Source organism: Octodon degus, unplaced genomic scaffold (assembly GCF_000260255.1).
Source record: "Octodon degus isolate 3935 unplaced genomic scaffold, OctDeg1.0 scaffold00176, whole genome shotgun sequence".
NCBI lineage: Eukaryota > Metazoa > Chordata > Mammalia > Rodentia > Octodontidae > Octodon > Octodon degus.
In genome coordinates this window covers 2,191,479-2,211,262 of record NW_004524752.1, presented here as the reverse complement: position 1 = coordinate 2,211,262, position 19,784 = coordinate 2,191,479, and the positions used below count along the sequence as shown (strand labels likewise).

Genomic DNA, 19,784 nt, shown 5'->3' with positions numbered 1-19,784 from the left:
AACGTGTAAATACTTTAATACTAAACTTATTGAGCCATCATGACATTAAATGTTACCTTTGGCCTCTACAATTAAAAGAGGTGCTCAAAGTGGTGACCGTTAGTTTCCAGACATTGAACTTCTGAAATGTATATACGATTTTGGCAGACTCTGTATTTAGTGCTTTAGGCTACTGATTTGTGTTTTCTTCTCTAGGGTTCTATACATTTTTGCATTTTTAGGAACCAGGAATAAATTTTTTCAGTGTATACTGTAATTTTGTAAGGTAATAAAACAGTGAAGTCTCCAAAATTACAGGATTTTAGAGCTGAAAGGTAATTTAAAGATTATCTCTTTGTTTTTTACATACAAGGAATATAAGATCCGGAGAGGCTATGCCACTTGTTTAGTGTATGTCTCTCTCTCTTTCTCTCTCTCTCTCTCTCACACACACACACACACACACATACACCTATCCTTTTGAGCACTGGATATGTAAACATTAGGAGTTAAGTCACTAACTCTGAGACCCTGATGAAATAAATCACTTCCTCATTCTGAAGTTTAAGGTTCTTCATTTTAATGTTAAGAACTGTATTTAGTGGTTTCTAAACCCATAGCCTCATATTATCTAAGGACTCACCTGACTTTAAATATCTATGTCTTGTTATGCTTTAATTATGTTTGTTTTACAAAGGCAATAGAACTTAAACGACAATTTTAAAATCATTTTCTTAATAATATAATTTTAAATAGTGTTGATGTGATTTTGATCCATAGAAACTAACCTAAGAAACTTTTATTTAACGTCAATAAATGAAAAGTTACAATCTTTTTTTAGGAAAGGAGAGGTACTGTATCATCCGTGCAAAGCTAATTTTCAGGTATAAGGAAACATTGCTATAATGTTCTTGTGATTTTCATTTGTAGAACTATCCCATGAGAACATTTGTGTTGCAGGCTTTAATTTCTCAAAGGTATTATGTTGATTAGTTAGAGTTAACTTGCCTTGTTGAAACTTGTTTGAAATTTCTAAGTTGGCCACTCTATGGGGCACAAACCACATGTTTTTACAGGCACTTTTGCAAATGAAAATACAGCATAATATATTTAAAATATGCTTATAAATTGTGTTAGTGAGATACCTGGCATTTACAAATATTTCTTAAATGAGTGAATGAATATTGTAGAGTCAGGAAGCTATAACTGTTCTTCGTTATCTTTATAAAGTAAAGGGTGAGTATCCTGGTAAGATTATACTTGTCCATCCATCCCTGAAGGTTGGTTTTGGATCAACTTTTGGGTGAAGGCCCAGATCATAAGAACCTAAGAGTCTTATTTGACCTGGGGTGACCATGGAAAATTAGTCCTGGCTTCAGATTGAGTTCTAATCTGGAAAACATTTGAGAGACTGATTTGAGTGGTGCTAGCTAGAGGTTTCAGGTATACTTGAGTTACAGTCTCTAAAGGAATGTATCCAGAATTCACATGGAGTAAGAGAATTTTGTTATTAAAATTGTAAATTTTATTTTTATGCATATCAAAAGGAAATAAAACTTCACTAGTATTTAATAAGTGGATTGGTAATGCAATACTCTGGCTAAGGAGAGAAACGGGATTGCTGATGATTTTTCTCTTCTGTTTGTTTCCTTTGGCAGGTAGTAATTAATCCATTTATGCATGTGTAATGAAGTGAATGTATAAGGCCAGGGATATAGTTCAGCAGCATAAGAGCCTGCCTGGCAAGCACAAGGTCCAAAGTTTGATTCCCCAGTACCAAAATGAATGTATAAGTATTGCCTAGTTTTAAATAAACTAACCCTTATAAAATGATACAGTTTAAAAAGACTCATAAATAACTTGTAGCAGTAATGCCAATAATAGAAACATAAATGAATGACAAGAAGATGAAGAGCTGGCAATTCTACTTAAAGTACTAGCTTTTAGTCAGCTTCATTAAAGATAAAAACAATAATAGTGTAGTACACCCATTAAGTTCACTAAAGTTAAAATTACTGAGGTATTCAGATAATTCTGAAATAAAATTTTTACATCTATTATAAGTTAATTTTGCCTTAAGTATATATAGGTGTTCTGCCTTCAAAAGGTCTGTTTTTCAGTTTATTTCTGTTGTAATTAAGATCAAAATGAACTGAATCCTACATTCACTAAAACTTTAAAATACTATAATTTCTTAGATTGCAGTATTTTGTACTATTCATAAATGAAAGGTAAAAATTATGTCATCCTTAAGTCAAGCATGGTGGCATGCACTTGTAATCCTAGCACACTGGAGGTTGAGTCAGGAGAATTGTAAGTATAAGGCAAGCCTGAGCTACATAGTGAATTCAGAACCAGTGTGGACTACATAATGAGATCCTGTCACAAAACAAAATGAGACAAAACAAAACAAATCATCCCATTTTTTTAAAAAAAACCCATTTTAAAAGTTCTGTGTTATATGGTTCATACAATTGTAGATGGGTATAGTTTATAAATAAATGTACAGAGACTGGAGATCCATAATAAAACCTTTTTTGGATAGAGATGTGCTAGTGCAAGTTGGAAAGTTTTGTCCAAATTACATAGATTAACTAAAACAGGTTTATGAGTTGCCTGATGTTGAACTGGACTTTGTGATTAAGAGTGTTTAAAATTTACCATACTTTTTACCTTGACATTTATTTATTTATTTATTTATTTATTTAGAATTTTAGGGAAGGGTCTACAGAGTATTTAGGGTCTCACTACTAGATCGGACCTCGCAAGAGCTGGGATTACAGGCGTGCACCACCAAGCCCAGTCTTAATTGCCATTTCAGCGTGCCCTGGGGGTGGGGCCGGCAGAGCATACCCAGGGACCAAACCCCTGGTCGCTGCACCTGCTTGCATTTTCCTTGACTTTTAGATCTTCCCTTATCTAGTAAATGCTAAAAGAAGTAGACTAAGCTTATTAATAAATATCTTCTGCATCATTCATTCCAGAAATTTTTATTATTATTTTTATTATTTGCTGTAGGCTAATAGGCTTAAATTCTGGCTATTTAGTTACTTTAAAAATTGAGGGGAAAAAGGCCTGGTCAGATAAATCAGCAGACTAAAGTGCTTGCTTAGGCAGAGCGTAGCTGCTGGGGTTTGATCCCTGGTGTGCCTTCCGGCCTTGCCCCTGGGGCATGCTGTGACGTTGATTGAGACTGGGTGTGGTGGCGGTGGCGCAGGCCTGTAATCCCAGCACTTGGGAGGCTGAAAACAGGAGAATCACTGAGTCTAATCTGTAGTGAGACCCTGTAGAAGGATTTTTTTGTGTGTGGGGGGGGGCTGGCTCAGGATGCCTTAAGGGCAGGCCTGGGAAGGCATGTGAATCTGGGTATCGGGAAGCAGAGTATCCTGAGCATGAGTGCCTTTGACCTTGTAGACCCTGTGCTAAGTACATTAAAAAAAAGAAAAAAATTGAGGGAAAAAAATGAACACCTGTGTATATATTTTTCTGGTTTTATATTTCACTTAGTAGTGTTTTCAGAATGGTATAGAAAGGAGATTGTCGATTGAGGACTTCAAACATAGTTATAATTTTGGATGATTTGTATAAATGAGCTATATCTTTAATTTTGATTTGTGTAAAATTTCAGACTGAAATTTACTCATGTATTTCCCCTTGTCATCAAGTGTGGTATCTAGAGGGACTGATCAGGAAAATCTTTTAAAAATTTGCTAGAGGCCAGAGGAAAGTATAATTAATATTCTGTGAACATAGCAATTTTCATATTCTCTGTAAGAAGTTTACTTTGTTAAGAAAAGTCATCACATTTACTGAACGTGGCTGCAAATATTATAAAGACTTCAGGTTAGAAATAAGGAGATATAAATTCTAAAATATAGTTCTATAATATTCACAAATAGTGACCAAGTGATTTTTTTCTTTTTCTTATTTATTTGTTTACTTGGTACAGGGTCTTGCTATGCAGCTTGGACTCATAGTGATCCTCCTGTCTCAGCCTCTCAGAGCTGGGATTCTAGGTGTGTGCCACCATACCCAGTTTCAGTGGCCAGCATGGCATGTAGTAACAGGGATTGAACCCAGGGCCTTGTGCTTGCCAGGAAGTGCTTAGACCACCTAGCTATTTTCCTGGCCATGATTTTTTGTTGTTGTTGTTGAAGATTGAAGGACTGGGGGGAGGGCAGGGAGATGGCTCAGTAGAATAAATGCTTGCCTGGCAAGCGCAAGGGCCTGAGTTCAATCCCTGGTTCCGCAAAAAAAAAAAAAAAAAAAATTGAAGGACTGGAATGTAATCTTAGGGACATTTTTAGATTATTGTGTGTTACTTGTCTAGGCTAAAGTGTCATTCACAATGTACTTATGTACTTTGTGGGCTTTTACTATATGGTATAATAGTTCTCAAAGTTTTTCTGTTTTAGGACTACTTGAAATGCATAAGAATTGTTGAGGATACTTGCAGGATGTGATGGTACATACCTATAATCCCAACACTCGGAAAAGCTGAGGCAGGGGGATCACAAGTTAAGCTCAGCCTGTGCAGTTCAGTGAAACCCTGAAAAAATAAAACAAAGCAAAGCAAAAGAAAACAAAACAAAAAAACTGGGATGTAGTTCAGTACTCTCAACATTCCATCCCTACTAACCATACCTTTTCCTAACCAGTAGAGATATGACATCACATTTTATGTAGGCTCTGGAAAACTTCATATATTCATGAAGGAAGAATGGAGAAAAGGAGAATGAAGTTATAATATTATTATTTTGCAGGACTGGGGATTGCATCCAGGGTCTTTGCAATGGGCTCTGTCTCCAGCCTTATTTATTTATTTATTTATTTATTTATTTAATTTATTTCTGTGGTTTCACTGAGGCAGAAAAAGGATTGAAGAAAGAGCACAGATCTAAGAGAAATTTGGTGGATACACCTGTTGGGACATTTGCTGGAAGGACTAGTAGGTAGTGATGGAATTTGAATAAAAGGTGCCATTTTAGGTCAAGGGGATGCTGGGGATACTATTTTACTGGATGCCAAATAGCCCCTAATATATCTACTTGAATGTATTTACTGTGGCACAAGTTCTGATCAGAACGTGGCCTTTTCAATGACCCTAGATTGATGGGATTTGGGCAGTAATATGTAATTAAGTGATTGAATGTTATTAAGCTCAGAATGGGGTGACATATAAATATCTGTAGATTATTAATTTGCAGTGGACAGTATACCTGGTATTGACATTCTAGATTAAATTGAGTTTCTTTGTGAGCAAGCTGTGGCAGATAAATTGTAACTAGAAGGTGTACTGAGCATGTGATTAGAAAGGGAGAGTTAATAATTTACTTATTTAATACTGTCAGGCCAAGGTCCTGTGGTAGTTGAATAGGTCTTATTCTTGGTGGGAAATGTCTTTTTGGAATGATGCTTAGATGTACTGCTGTTATTTTTATTTTTTTAAATAACTTTATTGAGAAACAAATGGCAATGAGACAGTTTCAAAACCGATTACTGGCACACTTTCAATAATTAATACACTGCATATTGTTGTCTTCTTAGTGGTTATTCATATTACAAGATGCAGACATGATATCCTGTTCACAAACACTATTAGAACAAATCGTTCTATTCATTGAATTAAGAGAAAGTAGCTGTATATCCTATTTTGAATACAGATACAAAATGGTTGTTCATTTGTATCCCCTTTTTTTGTTTAGTTTTGTCAGAGAAGGGTATTTCATTGTCATTTAAATATTGTAGGTACATGAATTCAGCAAAATATTCCAATATAGTCCAGTAGTTCATAATAGTAGAGGTTTTTCCATAGGACTGGCAATGTCAGAAGTTGTTGACTTGAACCTTTTATAGCTTAGCACATTAACATGGCTTTACTTTTTATACTTCATTTTTATACTTTTCTGCTGGATGGTTAAGACCAAGGTAAAGCAGGACCTATGCAACAAGAGTTGTAGCTTTTGGATCTGATAAGGTCAGTCAAATACCTTCAGGATTTACCCTGAAACTCTGTACCGCAGTTTGTAGATCCTTTGTCATTGTCGGCCATGTGGATGAGTCATGACCATTGCTTGGCCAATGTGCTCTCTGTGAAAGCCTGAGAGAATGTTTTCTCTTCATGTGACTCTCCTTAGGCACATTTTATTTATTTAACTTTTTTTTCCCTTCATATTCTGTAGGGACTTAAAGTTTAACATATCAATACTTGATGGAAAATACCTGTTCCATGTTATGTCTAAGATGTTCGATATTCAGACAGATAGTGATGTTAAGCTCAGCTGCTTATATTGTAGGGTAATAAGAGTAAGCTCTTTTGGAGTGTTAACAACTTAAGTTTGCAGACCAAAAATTAGAGAAAAAGAAAGGCAGCAAGGACAGTCAACATTTTGGCCCTAGTCTTTCAAGGTCAGTGAGGACTCAGGACATAGGAGAACCTGTACTGTAATATAATGTAACTCAGTTGTGTCCCAAATTTTCTGAGCAAGGAGATTATAGGGCCACAGAGGAATGTTATTTTTATTTTATATATTTTTTTCCTTGCTTGTTTTTGTCTTTTTGAGACAAGGTCTCACTATCCATTTCAGGCTGGCTTTGAGCTCACTTTGTAGCCCAGGCTGGTCTTGAGCTTGCGACTATCCTCCTGCCTCAGCCTCCCATGCTGTTATATTTTGAGATTTTCCTTTATATAGTACTTTTCATACTTTCCCCTGTTATTTTCTTTGTTTTTTAAGACAATACTATATAGTATTTAATACTATATAGGTCTGTGACTGTTTTATAAATTTCCATGTATCTTTTGATCTATTATATGTTGTTTTTAGAGCTTAGTTGGATTTTGACTAATTTGAATTTTTGTTTTATTCCTTAGATGTAAGAATTTTTTGAACCTTAAATAATACCTGTAGAGCAGTATTAATATCTTTTTCAATAATTGTGATGTATGTAAAAGATCTAGTCTGAATCTTGTAGGTGAAATGTAGACAATATATGGTGAATGTTTAAATTTTTAAAAATGATGATAGTAAGAGAACATTGTCATTAATAATCTTTAAAATATTCCAGTATGCTTATGCCATTGTTCTTGCCACTTTCTGCAGCATTTCTGGAAGTCCTCTTTTGTGTCTTTAGGAGGTGTTCCCAAAAAAATATGCCGTGAATGTTGCTGCCAAGTTCCATCCAACACGAAGACAGGCATAGAAAAACATTATGCTGTATTCTCATTCACTTTTTTCGGTGGATCTGGCACCATGGGACTTCTGGCTCTTTTCCAAAGTTGAAAGGACAGGTAAAAGTTTTGAGTCAACTCAGGACTTGGAGGAAGCCTTGACAGTGCAGCTAAAGACACTCATGAAAGAGAACTTCCAGAGCTACTTCAGAAAGTAAGAAGGATGACCAGTGTTTGTTCAAAGCAAAATGGAGTAACTTGAGAGGGATTGTCTTTCTTACTTTTCTTGTTGCTGAGACAGAATACCAACATCCAAAGTTAAAGGAAGAAAGATTTATTTCATCTCACAGTTTGTGGCAGTTTCAGTTCCCCGTAGCTGGCTGGCTCCAAGACAGAGTAGCATGGCAGAGGGGCATCACAGGAGAAACAGTTCATGGCAGGCACAAAGCAGTGAAGCAGAGAAGTAGCAGGTTTTTCTGTCCTTTATATTCCACGCAGTCTTTTAGGGGTGTTGGAACTATGTTAAACCAATTAATGGACTGATCCATACACTCTTCATCACAGCATCACACCTTTAACTCCAGAACCATACCCATAATCTACATTTATGTGCCCTACATTCATCCACTTCCGAAAAGCTTACCTATTGAGCATGTGAGGCTTTTAGGGGACATCTAGATAAAAGCCATAATAGAGATTAATGGCAATGTGTCATTACAGTAACACATTATTACAGTACAAAAAATTTAAACATTCACTGTATTTTTCTGTCACAACTCATATATACAACCATGTATTTCTAAAATGTGCTACTTCTTTACAATCATTCTTTATTCTGTTTTGAAGAAGGCATCATTGGCAGTTATCTTGACAGATAAGCTTTAGGACATAGTGCTATCCAGTATAGCTTTGTTCAATACAGGAAGCATTATATATCTGTGTTATTCAATTTAAGGTCACTAGTTTATAGTTACTGAACACTTGAAATATAGTTAAATAAGACCAAGGAACAGGATACTTAATTTTAGCTGATTAAAATTTTAATTTTAATAGCAACATGGGGCTATCAGTTACTGTACAACTGTAAAACTTGCTGCTTTTAGCATGGCAAGGACAGATTATCCCAATTTATTTTTACTGTTGTATATGCATACATTTATACATATTTGTGTGCATACACTGCTTCTTTTGTCTCTCACTCTGGGACTTTATAGCATTTGCTTTGAATAGTCAAGATTTCATTTTTGAAATTTTGGATAGTGTTTCTCAAAGATTGGTTCACTATCCATTTGCATCACCAGAATCACCTGGGTTGCTTATAAAAACAAATATCTGGACCCTGCTAAGTCTGAAAAGTAGAATTTCTTGGATTGAAACACAGGATTCTATTTTTTTTCTTTATTTATGTAAACTGAGATCATTCTGATTATTAGACTGATTTTATCTGTTCTTTAGACTTGAGATAATTCAACAGTGAGATTTATTGTTTTACTATTGTCATTTTAGTTTTTCTGTAATATATATATGGAGAACACTTAGGGTAGTATCTGGGCTTGTTAGTATTATATAAATACTACCATTATTTTATATCTTAGTGCTTTGAAACCAACAGGTGAGTTACTATCCTAGTTGATTCATTTACTGTGAGGACAACTACAGTTACTCTGTTAATTGCAACTAGAAAAAACTTGGATACTGTTGATTTATTAAATAAATGATGACTTTTCAAAACTCCAGTGTTTCATAGAAGAACTGCAAGTATTAGGAGTTGGGTATATAGCCCAGCAGTGTAAGCTCTTGACTGGTAAGAACAAGGTCCTAAGTTTGATCCTCAGTTCAACAACAACAGAGAGAGAGAGAGAGAGAGAGAGAGAGAGAGAGAGAGAGAGAGAGAGAGAGAATGTTATTACTTGTTTTTGATGAAAGAAAAAGATTACACTCTTGAAATTTTCTTTAATTTTATTAGTAAAAATGAAAAACTGAGAAGAAAACATAACCTTTGCCATTTTCTTTTACAGTTTTGGTAGAGCCTTGTTAGAATTTCTGAATTGATTTGTAATCATATTGTATTAGAGAAGGAAACATTTTAGGTAAAAAAAAAGTTTCATATGTATCTTGCAATTGTGTGATTTTCTAAACTCATTTTGCTGACATTATTTAATGTGGAAAGTTCTTTGTGAGGAACATTTATTAAACTGTTATTTAATCAAGTGTAAATTATAAAATTTTAAAACACTTAACAATTTATCAATAATTAATAATATTTTGGGCTGGTGAGATAGCTCAATGGTCTAAGCGCCTGCTTAGGAAAGCTTAGGCAAGTGTGCAGAGACAGTGGTTCGATTCCCAGCACCACATGCCATGCCAGCCCTGCCCCCAGGGTGAGCTGAGGCAGCCATACACAAAAAAAAAAAAAACTCAGTGCAGTCTTTTTCTTGTGCATCACACAGTGATTTATGTAGTTGATTGAATATTTATATATTAAATAATAGGATTTTGTAGATAGCCAGAGTTAGGGAGAAAAAAAAGGGAAGAATTCAGTATAATTTCTTTTTAAATTTTTTAATCTTTTATTTATTTGATATAGGATCTCACTACGCAGCTTGGACTTGTAGTGATCCTCCTGTCTCAGCCTCCCCAGTGTTAAGGAGACCTGGGAAACTGAAGTGTGAAAAATATTTCTTGTGTCTAGTAAATGAAAGAGGTTTGAATTTTAAATGAAAAGATAGTGAAAGTTGGGAAAAATGAGTAAAGGACTTTGTAATATGATGTTACATAAAACTGGAAATGCTAGAAAATAAAAATAATAGCTCATATTTAAAATTAACTAATGAGGGACGGGGAGATAGCTCCACAGCCTAAGTGCTTGCCTGGCAAGCACAAGGTCTCAAGTTCCATCCCAGTACTGCAAAAAACAAAAACAAACAATCAAAAAATTAACTGGTAAGCAGACTTGGGGCATTTAGCTTTTGGGATATAATCTACACGGTTTACAAAGATATGAGATGATCTAAAATAAAATAGGGCCAGGGAGATGGCTCAGTGGAATAAACACTTCCCTGGCAAGCACAAAGGCCTGAGTTCAATCCCCGGTTCTGCCAAAAAAATAAAAAAATTAAAATAAATAATAAATAATAAAATAAAATATGTATTTAGCAGTGCTAGCTAAACCAGGTTCTCAGACATGCTAGCCAAATAAGTGCTCTACCACTGAGCTACATCCTCACTGGTGAATGTTTAAATTAAAATATGACAGTAAAAAATAGATTATTGATTATTGTCATAGATTATAAGTTTTTCTTGGCTGTGCAGACTTTTTTCTATTATCAAAACTAGTTTATTCAAATGGTACTGGAAAAACTGGCTCTCAACATGCTGAAAACTGAAACTTGACCCAGGTCTATCGCTGTGCACTAAGCTAAAGTAAAAATGGATGAAAGATCTAAAGATTAAAACAGAAACAGTAAATCTCCTGGAAGAGAAAGGAGGAGGTACTCTTGAAGACATAGGGGTAGGCAAAGAGTTCATGAACAAAAATCAAATCGCATGGCTAACACTTGAAAGAATTAATAACTGGGACCTCCTCTTACTGAGAAGTTTTTGCACGTCGAAATTACCAACAAAGTGAAAAGACAACCCACAGATTGGGAAAAAATCTTAACTAATAAGCACTCAGACAGAGGTCTGCTCTCTAGAATTTATAAAGAACTAAAAAACACTAAAGCCCCAAAATTTAAAAACCCAGTCCAGAAATAGGCATCTGAGATGAACATGTCTTTCTCAGAGAACGAAATTATAGAAGTGAAAAAATATATGAAAAAATGGTTCATATCAGTAGCCATCCATGAAATGCAAATTAAAACAACATTGAGATATCATCTCTTAACACTGAAAGAATGGTTATCATAAAGAAATCAACCAACAACAAATGTTAGAGAAGCAGTGTGGACAAAGAAATCCTCCACCGCTGCTGGGAATGTAGACTGGTGCAACCAGTATGCAAATCAATGTGGAGACTCTTTAAAAAACTAGGACTGGAAATCCCATTCAAACCAGCTATCCCCCTATTGGGAATTTTCCCAGAGGCACTCAAAACATCATATCATAGTGATATATGTATACCTATGTTTATAGCAGCACAATTTGTGATAGACAAATCTTGGAAACAACCAAAATACCCGTCACCTGAGGAATGGATGATAAAGATGTGCTATTATACAGTGGAGTATTATGCAGCTATAAAGAAGGATAAACTCGAAGCCTTTATATTTAAGTCAATGCCACTTGAAGATATACTCATAAGTGAAATAAACCAGTCCCACATGTGTAAATGTCGTATAGTCTCCGTAGTATAAGAACTCAAAAGAAGAAATAGGGTTGGGGAGATGGCTTAGTGGAATGAACGCTTCTCTGGTAAACGCAAGGGCCTGAGTTCAATCCCTGGTTCCCCAGTTCTGACAAAAAAAAGAAAAAGAAAAGAAAAGAAAAAGAAAAATAGAAAGGTATAACACAAAGGGAAAGCAAGAACTTGAGGATTAGACAACAAAGAGAGGGCAAGGAGAAAAGCTAGGAAACATGACAGGGGCAAAGCCATACATTTACATGTACAAGATGGATAAGGCAATGATCCTGAGAATCTTCAGCATGTCTTTGAAACTGGCAATTAATTGGTAGGATTCTCACCCTGACTAACTATATATGCTGATACCTGTGAACTAAGCAACTGCAGTGAAGATAGTAATGTGTAATAGTAGGGTCAAGCTTGGAATGCCTGTCATTCTGGTCTTCTAAATACATACTGCTTGTCATGTCATACCAGTTACTGCAATACTGTCTCAAGTAAATGTTTGTTTAAAAAAGAAAGTGATAAAGGAAAACATGAGACAAGAAAAAAAAGTCACAGGATTGTCCTGCTACAAACCTGTACATGGTTAGATTTCTAAATTTCTGTGTAAAAATATTAACTATTTATTCCTATTTTTTCAATATTTTTAAAAAATTTTCTTCATATTTTCTAGGGACTCTGTTATGATTTGTGTATAGGTGTTCCCCCAAAGCCTCATGCAGTCATGGGGCAGCTTCTGGAGTTTGTGATTGATTACTGTGGGTGTGGATGCTGCACTTGTCTGGGGCAGGTAATTTGCATTACAGTGTAAGGAGGGAAGGGAAGAGAAGCCAGGTACTTGAGCTGCTGCTACTCCTCCTTTTGCGCTCTTGCTCTTTGCTTCCACCATGAAAGATTACCTTCTGTTTTGTGCTGCTCTGCCTTGGACCCAGCTGAATATGGACTGAAACTTCCAGTAACTAAATAAGCCATTTCTTCCTTCATTTTGGGTATTGGGTATTTGTCCCAGCAACAAGAGCAGAGTAACTAAGACAGACTCAAAGATTAACATATCAATACTTGATGGAAAATACCTGTTCCATGTTATGCCTAAGATATTTGGTATTCAGACAGATAGTGAGGTTAAGCTCAACTGCCTATGTTGTAGGGTAATAATAATAAGCCTCCCTTCTGGAGGGTTAATAACCTAAGTTTGTGGATCAAAAATTAGAGGAAAAAGAAGGGCTGCAAGGACAGCCAACATTTTGGCCCTAGCCTTTCAAGGTCAGTGAGGACTCAGGACATAAGAGAACCTGTACTATAACATCATGTAACTCAGTTGTGTCCCAGATTTTCTGATCAAGGAGATTATGGGGCCACAGAGGAAAGTGATTGACCATGTAGAGTGTGCCTAAGGAGAGTCACATGAAGAGAAAACATTCTCTCAGGTTTTTACAGAGCAAATTGGTCAAGGAATGGCCATGACTCATTCACTTGGCTGACACTGACAAAGGATCTACAAACTGGTACAGGGTTTCAGAGTAAATCCTGAGGAGATTTGACTGACCTTGGCAGATACAAAAGTTACATTTCTTGTCATATAGGTCTTACTTTATCTTAGTCTTAACCATCCAGCAGAAAAGTATAAAAACAAAGTATAAAAAGTAAAGCCATATTAATATGCTGAGCTGTAAAAGGCTCAAGTTAACAACTTCTGACACTGCCAGTCATGCGGATAACCCACTAGTATTATGGACTACTGAACTATATTAGAATATTTTGCTGAATTCATGCACCTACAATATTTAAATGACAATGTAATGCCTTTCTCTGACAAAACTAACCAAAAAAAAGGGGATACAAATGAACAACCATTTTGTATCTGTATACTCAAAATAGGATAGATATACAGCTGCATTCTCTTAATTCATTAAAGAGAGAGATTTGTTCTAATAGTGTTTGTGGACAGGATATCATGTCTACATCTTGTACAATGAATAACCACTAAGACAACAATATGCAGTGTATTAATGATTGAAAGTGTGGTAGTAATCGGTTTTGAAACTGTCTTATTGCTATTTGTTTCTCAATAAAATTATTTTTTTTAAAAGCTAGTTTATTAAAGGATAGGGACAAAAATTATTTAGATTACTGGTTCCTTTTTTTTTTTTTTTGTATTTGATCTTACAGGATGTTCAGGGTCTCACTACTAGATTGGACTTATAGTGATCCGCCTGTTTACAGCTTCCCATGAACTGGGATTACAGGCACACGCCATCATGCCCAGTTTCATTTGTCACCTCAGTGTGCCCTGGGGTGGGGTCAGCAAAGCAGGCCTGGGGATTGAACTCTGGGCCCCTGTGCCTGCTTTCAGCCTCTTTAATCTGCTGAATTATTTAGCCGGCCCCTAGATACCTTCTTTTGAGGTTTATTGTTGATTTATACAACTACCCTATGCATTTTAAGCATCAGGGAAATACTATTGATATCTAGATGACAAGACAAACTATGTCAGATTTAATTGACTTGTATATTTTTTACAAACTACCTAGTATTTTGGGTGAAATAAGTTAAAAAGGAAGCCAAAGAAGGAAATAGATTGAAAAAGCAATAATTGGAGGATATTTTTATGGGCTGTACATCAACACATATGTAAATATTTTCAAGTATATATCTAGTTTGATCCCTGTTACCACATGCCACTTTGGCCCTGCCCTGTGGCACACTGAGCTGACCACCAAGACTGGGTTTGGTGGCACATGCCTGTAATCCCAGCACTGGGGAGGCTGAAAACAGGAAGATCACTGTGAGTCTGAGCAGTGTAGTGAGACTCTGTACCAAATACATTAAAAAAAAAAAAACTTATATTGTAAGTATAAGTTACATTATAAAAAATATATTGTAAGTATTAAGTTACAAAGCTTAAATCTTTTTAAATTGAACAACGTAATTAGGAGGGCTTATTTTTTAAAACATACTCAAATTGGTGTCTGTGTATATTTTGTTAGGAGTCTGTAGATTTCCAATGAGAAGTAAAAAGATTTTGTGTTTTTATCAGTAATAATCTGATAAAATACAATAGAAACATTCACTTAGATGACTATTTTATCAGCTAGCAATGCCAGGAAATTGTAGTGTTTATGTTTATGCTTATACTTGTTTAACCATCTTGGTTCTAGATAAAACTACACTTGCCTAGCACTTGTGAGGCCTTCGATTTCATCCCCCGCACTGGGTGGACTGACTCAGGCATGTCTAATATATAGGTCATATATTGATTCCTGGAAGAGGTCCTGATGGTGCCACATCATAGGCTGTAAGATCTAAATGTTATGGTAGCTCATATTTTATTAGCTAACGTGTTTTGAGTGTCTTTTATATTCTTGACAATGTCCTTCATGTATAGTTATGAATAAAAATTAATATAGGAATATGTGTTTTAAATGTTTTTAATCCTCAAGATAGATCTGAACAGGTAAATGTGGTTACCATTCCTGTTTTACAGATGAGAGTGTCAGAGTACAGAGATACTAATTTTCTCCAGATTTACACAATTTAGAAGTATTACGGTTGGTTTTTATATATATCATTGACTCCAAAGCTTCTACTCTGCTATGCTGCCTTACTGTGTAGATGAATACTTGGAGAACCATATCATATGCACACAAAATAATATAGGCTTTTGAGCTCCAAAGAAGGTGCATTTTTGGTAGTCAACACTTTATGTTTAGAAGTTGAGATTTTCATTTTAGTGAAACAGCATCTGTTTTCCTTCATGTTAATATTATTGTTTGTATAGTATATTAGCTTTGTAGTTACATTTGAATTAATTTTTAAGATATTACTGTTGTGTTCTTATAACTTTAGTTTGTCCTTGTTTTGTATGTATTCTTACAGCATTATAACAAGAATAATTTAGCATTAAGATTACAGTAGAAATACTGATATAAAGGATTGCTTTTAATTGTTTGGAAATAAAAAAATTTGTAATGTACATAAATATATACTGATTTACTATACACATTCAGTATTTTATGTAAGGTGTTGGGTTTCCTTAATGTAAATAGCATGAGTGAAAAGAAACTCTTTGGTTTGTAATTTGGATATACTGATTTCAACTCATGCAAGTCCTTTGAGTGAGAGATAGATAGTTTATAGGTACTTGTAGACAATGGCTTGTAGTTTTCTCCTCCTTCTCCTTGCTTTTACTTCTTTCTTTTTTCTTCTTCTTCTGATTGGGGTCTTTACTCTTGGACAGGCACAGTTTCCTTGTTTGTGAAGTTTTCTAGAGTGTTATTACCAAAAATTAAACAGTTTCTGAATCAGAGTAAAGTGTAGTAAGAAGAAAAAAAGAGTTGCTCTTGATTTTGCTGAGATTTGTCTTAATTAAAATTATAATTTCATTTGATAATCTGAACAAAAATATTTTCTCTTTGTGAAATTTTAATTTGTCTTTTTAAAACTTAATTTGGCAAGCTTTGCAAATTTAAATTTAATTCACTTTTTTCAGTGATTTGGGGGACTAAGTTTTTATTTTATTTTATTTTATTTTAATTCACTTTCATTACGTGTCAGATTCCACTTAGTATAATTTATTAGTCATCTTTATTTTTCTTTAGAGAAGATATTCTTGAATTCAAGGACTATTTATTGAGCACTTAGCACAAGTCACTCAGGTAGCCTTTGATTTATTTGGTTCTTGATAGTATCATTTATTTGGGTACATATTCCTATTATACCCCAGAAGTAGCAAGATTTCATTCAGACATTTGAATTGTATTACTTGTTCCGAGATAAATTTATTTCCGTAACTCTTCTGTGGCTGGATTTCTTTCTCTTACATATTTGTACTACTTTTTTTTTAATTTCTAGAAATTTGTTCTGCTTTTAGCAATCTTCTGTTCATTTGCCCTTTTGAGATAGCTGGTTTGTGAATAGTAATATGATTGCCATTCTATACCTGCATAGGGCTTTTATAAATAAAAACTGAAATAACAACTTTCTAATGTTTGATAAGATCTTCTGGAATAACTTTCTATTTTACTTTGAAAGTAAGTGGATCCCCAGGTATTTAAAATTAAAGAAAGTAATGTGTATATATTTTTCTTAAAGGAGGTTCCAGACTTTTGTCACATTCATGTAAGATTGTATATTAATTAGTTTAAATATTAATGTTCGAAAACTTGAGGTTGTGCTTCAAAATGTAACCATAGCAAAACTGGTTCACCAACAAAGATTTTCCCAAAAGTTTACAGTATGAGGATGAGGATTGCGTAGTGTCTATGCCCCGTTAGCACATTAATGTGTTCACAGTTTCTAGGTTGGTAGAAGCTATGAGATTCTTGATATGTAAGAGTTTTTGTAGAAATTTCATTACACAGACTTGATTGATTAAATCATTTCCGTTGGTGAAGGGACTGGGTTTCCAGCACATTTCCTTTGGCCAGAGGTTTGGAGGTAGAGCTGAAAGTTCTAACCCTCGGATCACTTTGTTTCTATAGCTCCCCTTCTGAAGCTGTGAAGTGGAACCCCTCACAGAGCAATCCCATTTGCATATAAAACACAGTCAATTCCAAAAGTTTTAGGAACTTTGTGCCTGGAACTAGACATAAAGATCAAATACAGTATTTTTAAAATTATACTTAAGTTGTGTTACCATATAACCTCAAGTTATAGTGGGTCTTATTAAATATTTTTGGAGTTAAGCACGTGTAACTTTAACATTTTTTGTATGTGTACATGATTTTTCTATTAATGCTAATGCCTCACACCACCCTCACCCACCTCAAGGAAATTGAACTCAGGGCCTTTGCACTGAGCTATATCTCCAGGCCTTTTATAAATGATTTTGTTTTGAGACCAGATTGCCTAGCCTGGGCTGGAACTTGGGTCCTCCTTCCTCATCTTCCCATAGTTCTGGGATTGCAGCCAGGTGCTACCACATCCAGCTCCTACACTTTAATAAAATGGGTTAAAATGAATAAAAATGAATTGATTTAGAAATTTTAATTTTACCTGTTTCATTGAAACTTTAATATTTGTTAGACTTGATTAGTCATGGAACTAACAGGTTGATCACCCAAAGCAAATAATAAGTTCATCTGGGGAAAATATAATCTTACTAGACTTCAATATTTTTAAAAATGTGTGGTTATGCTAGACTTTTACATCTTCCTTTTGGGTATTTATGCAGGTATGCTTGAATAACTGTAGGCGTTTTGGACAGAAAAGAGGTAGTTTTGCCTCCCAGGGGACATTTGTCAGTGTCACAACTAGGAGAGTTGATGTTGATATTTAACGGCTCTGTAGATGCCAGGGATGCCAGATATTCTCTACTGCATTGCACAGCCCCCTCACTGCCAAAGAGGGAATTATCTGACAACTAATGTATCAGTTGTACCAAGTTCAAGGAACTCCTAAAGCCAGTTTGGGAATCACCAGTGTTTAGATGGTATTTGAAGCTATGGGGCTGAATTAAAGTCACTTAAGCTCTTGAGCCTTACCAACTTAACTGATTCAAGTATTTTGATACATGAAAAGAAATGCTTCTCATTCCTGTCCTCCAGCTACTGAATTATAACTACCCAAATTGCCTAAATCTTCTTGTTAGCTAATCTACTGTGTGGTTTGGGAAAAAATAATAAACCTAAACCTAGTTCTAGGTTTTTATAGAGAACTTCACAGAACTTCAGTGAAAAATATTTCTATTCAAGATGAAAAAATTTTGGAGACTTGTTGCAGAATGTGAAAGCACTAAACACTATACTTAGAGCTGGTTAAGATGATGAATTTTATGTTACCTCCCCCCAAAACAAAACAAAGACTAACTAGTATCCCATTCTTCATATTATCTTAGGCAGTATTTCTGTAGGACTTTCATGGTGTCTTTCTGTTTTTTCTCTTAGTGAAGAGGGTATATGATCTCCAAGGCAATTTTTCATTCTTTTCCATGTGCCTTTAGTATTTAAAGTACAAATTATTGCTCATTTTAAAAATTAAATATTACTAGTTGGCTTACTAATGTAAAGTATTTCTCTAAATTCTGTTTAGGGTACTATATATGGTCATTGTCTGGTTATTAAAAAATAATTATTTAGCTTCAATTTTTAAAAAAAACTATATGTATTTATGTATTTAATTTATTTGGTACAGGGTCTTACTACACAGCTTGGACTTGTAGTGCTCCTCCTGTCTCAGCCTCCCTGATGCTGGGTTTACAGGCATGCACCATCACTCCCAGTTTTGGGGCCAGCACAGAGCACCTAGGGTTCAAGGGCCAGCATGTCATATAGTACTGGGGATTGAACCTGGGTCCTTGCACTTGCCAGGCAGGAGCTTAGACCACCAAGCTATTTCCCCAGCCCTAGCTTCAAATGTTTTAAATATAAAGTTTATTTGAGATTTCATGTATTGATTTTATTTTTTACCTTTCTGATAGGCTTTCAAGGATATGCTGTATTCAGCTCAGGACCAGGCACCTTCTGTAGAAGGTAAGATTAATTAATCTTTAAGTGTATTCACAGAAAATGTATTGTTAAAGGAAATATATTTTAAAATACAAAGTATAAAAGCAATATATTAGCCTTGCTTTGGGTAATGTGATTATCTTACAGTATTTTAATTATTTGTTCATTTGTTTGTTTGTTTAGGTCACATTTACCCTAGAGTAGATCATATATTACGTCCTAATGTCATTTTAGAACTATGAATCATATATTAAAGTTCTTTCTGTATTTTGCTTCCCTTCCTCAATGTGCTTTTATGTGAATCCATCTACCTCTCCACCCTCCACTCCCTTCTTTTCTTGCCTTCTTCTCTTCCTTCCTTATGTCTTCTCTGAATTTTGATTCTGTAATTAAAGCAATATGACTTTTCTTTTTTATTTATGCATTGTCTTTACAATGATACTACACAGTAGAGAATGTTTATACTGTGCACGTGCATGTTGTGTGTATGTGTGTTAGCAGCATGTTTATATATGCATGTGCACAGTTTAGCAGTTATAAAACAACTGACAGCAAGGCAGTGATTACTTCTCCAGTTGACTTTGCTGATCTTTCATTTTCCATTACCACAACTTTTTTAAAATTTAATTTTATTTTAAAGAATAAAAAAAAAAAAAAAAGCAAAAACAAAGATAGACACATAGGGCCAGGGAGATGGCTCAGTAGAATAAGCGCTTGCGTGGCAAGTGCAAGGTTCTGAGTTCAATCCCCGGTTCTGCCAAAAAAAAAAGGGAAATACAGACAGACACATAGTAACAATACAGATTTTTGAAACAAGTATAGAAAATTTACCGTGTTATTAATATGT

The 19,784-nt window shown here is 34.9% G+C and overlaps 1 protein-coding gene across 1 annotated transcript in view; it reads left to right on the top strand.

Annotated features, from left to right (window-relative positions):
- Xpr1 (xenotropic and polytropic retrovirus receptor 1) overlaps nt 1-19,784 on the top strand; it is a 192,771-nt gene that overhangs the window by 3,591 nt on the left and 169,396 nt on the right. Inside the window, exon 2 of the mRNA XM_004643431.3 lies at nt 18,910-18,961. Within this exon, the coding sequence (XP_004643488.1) occupies nt 18,910-18,961 (52 nt within the window). The remainder of the gene's footprint in view (nt 1-18,909; nt 18,962-19,784) is intronic.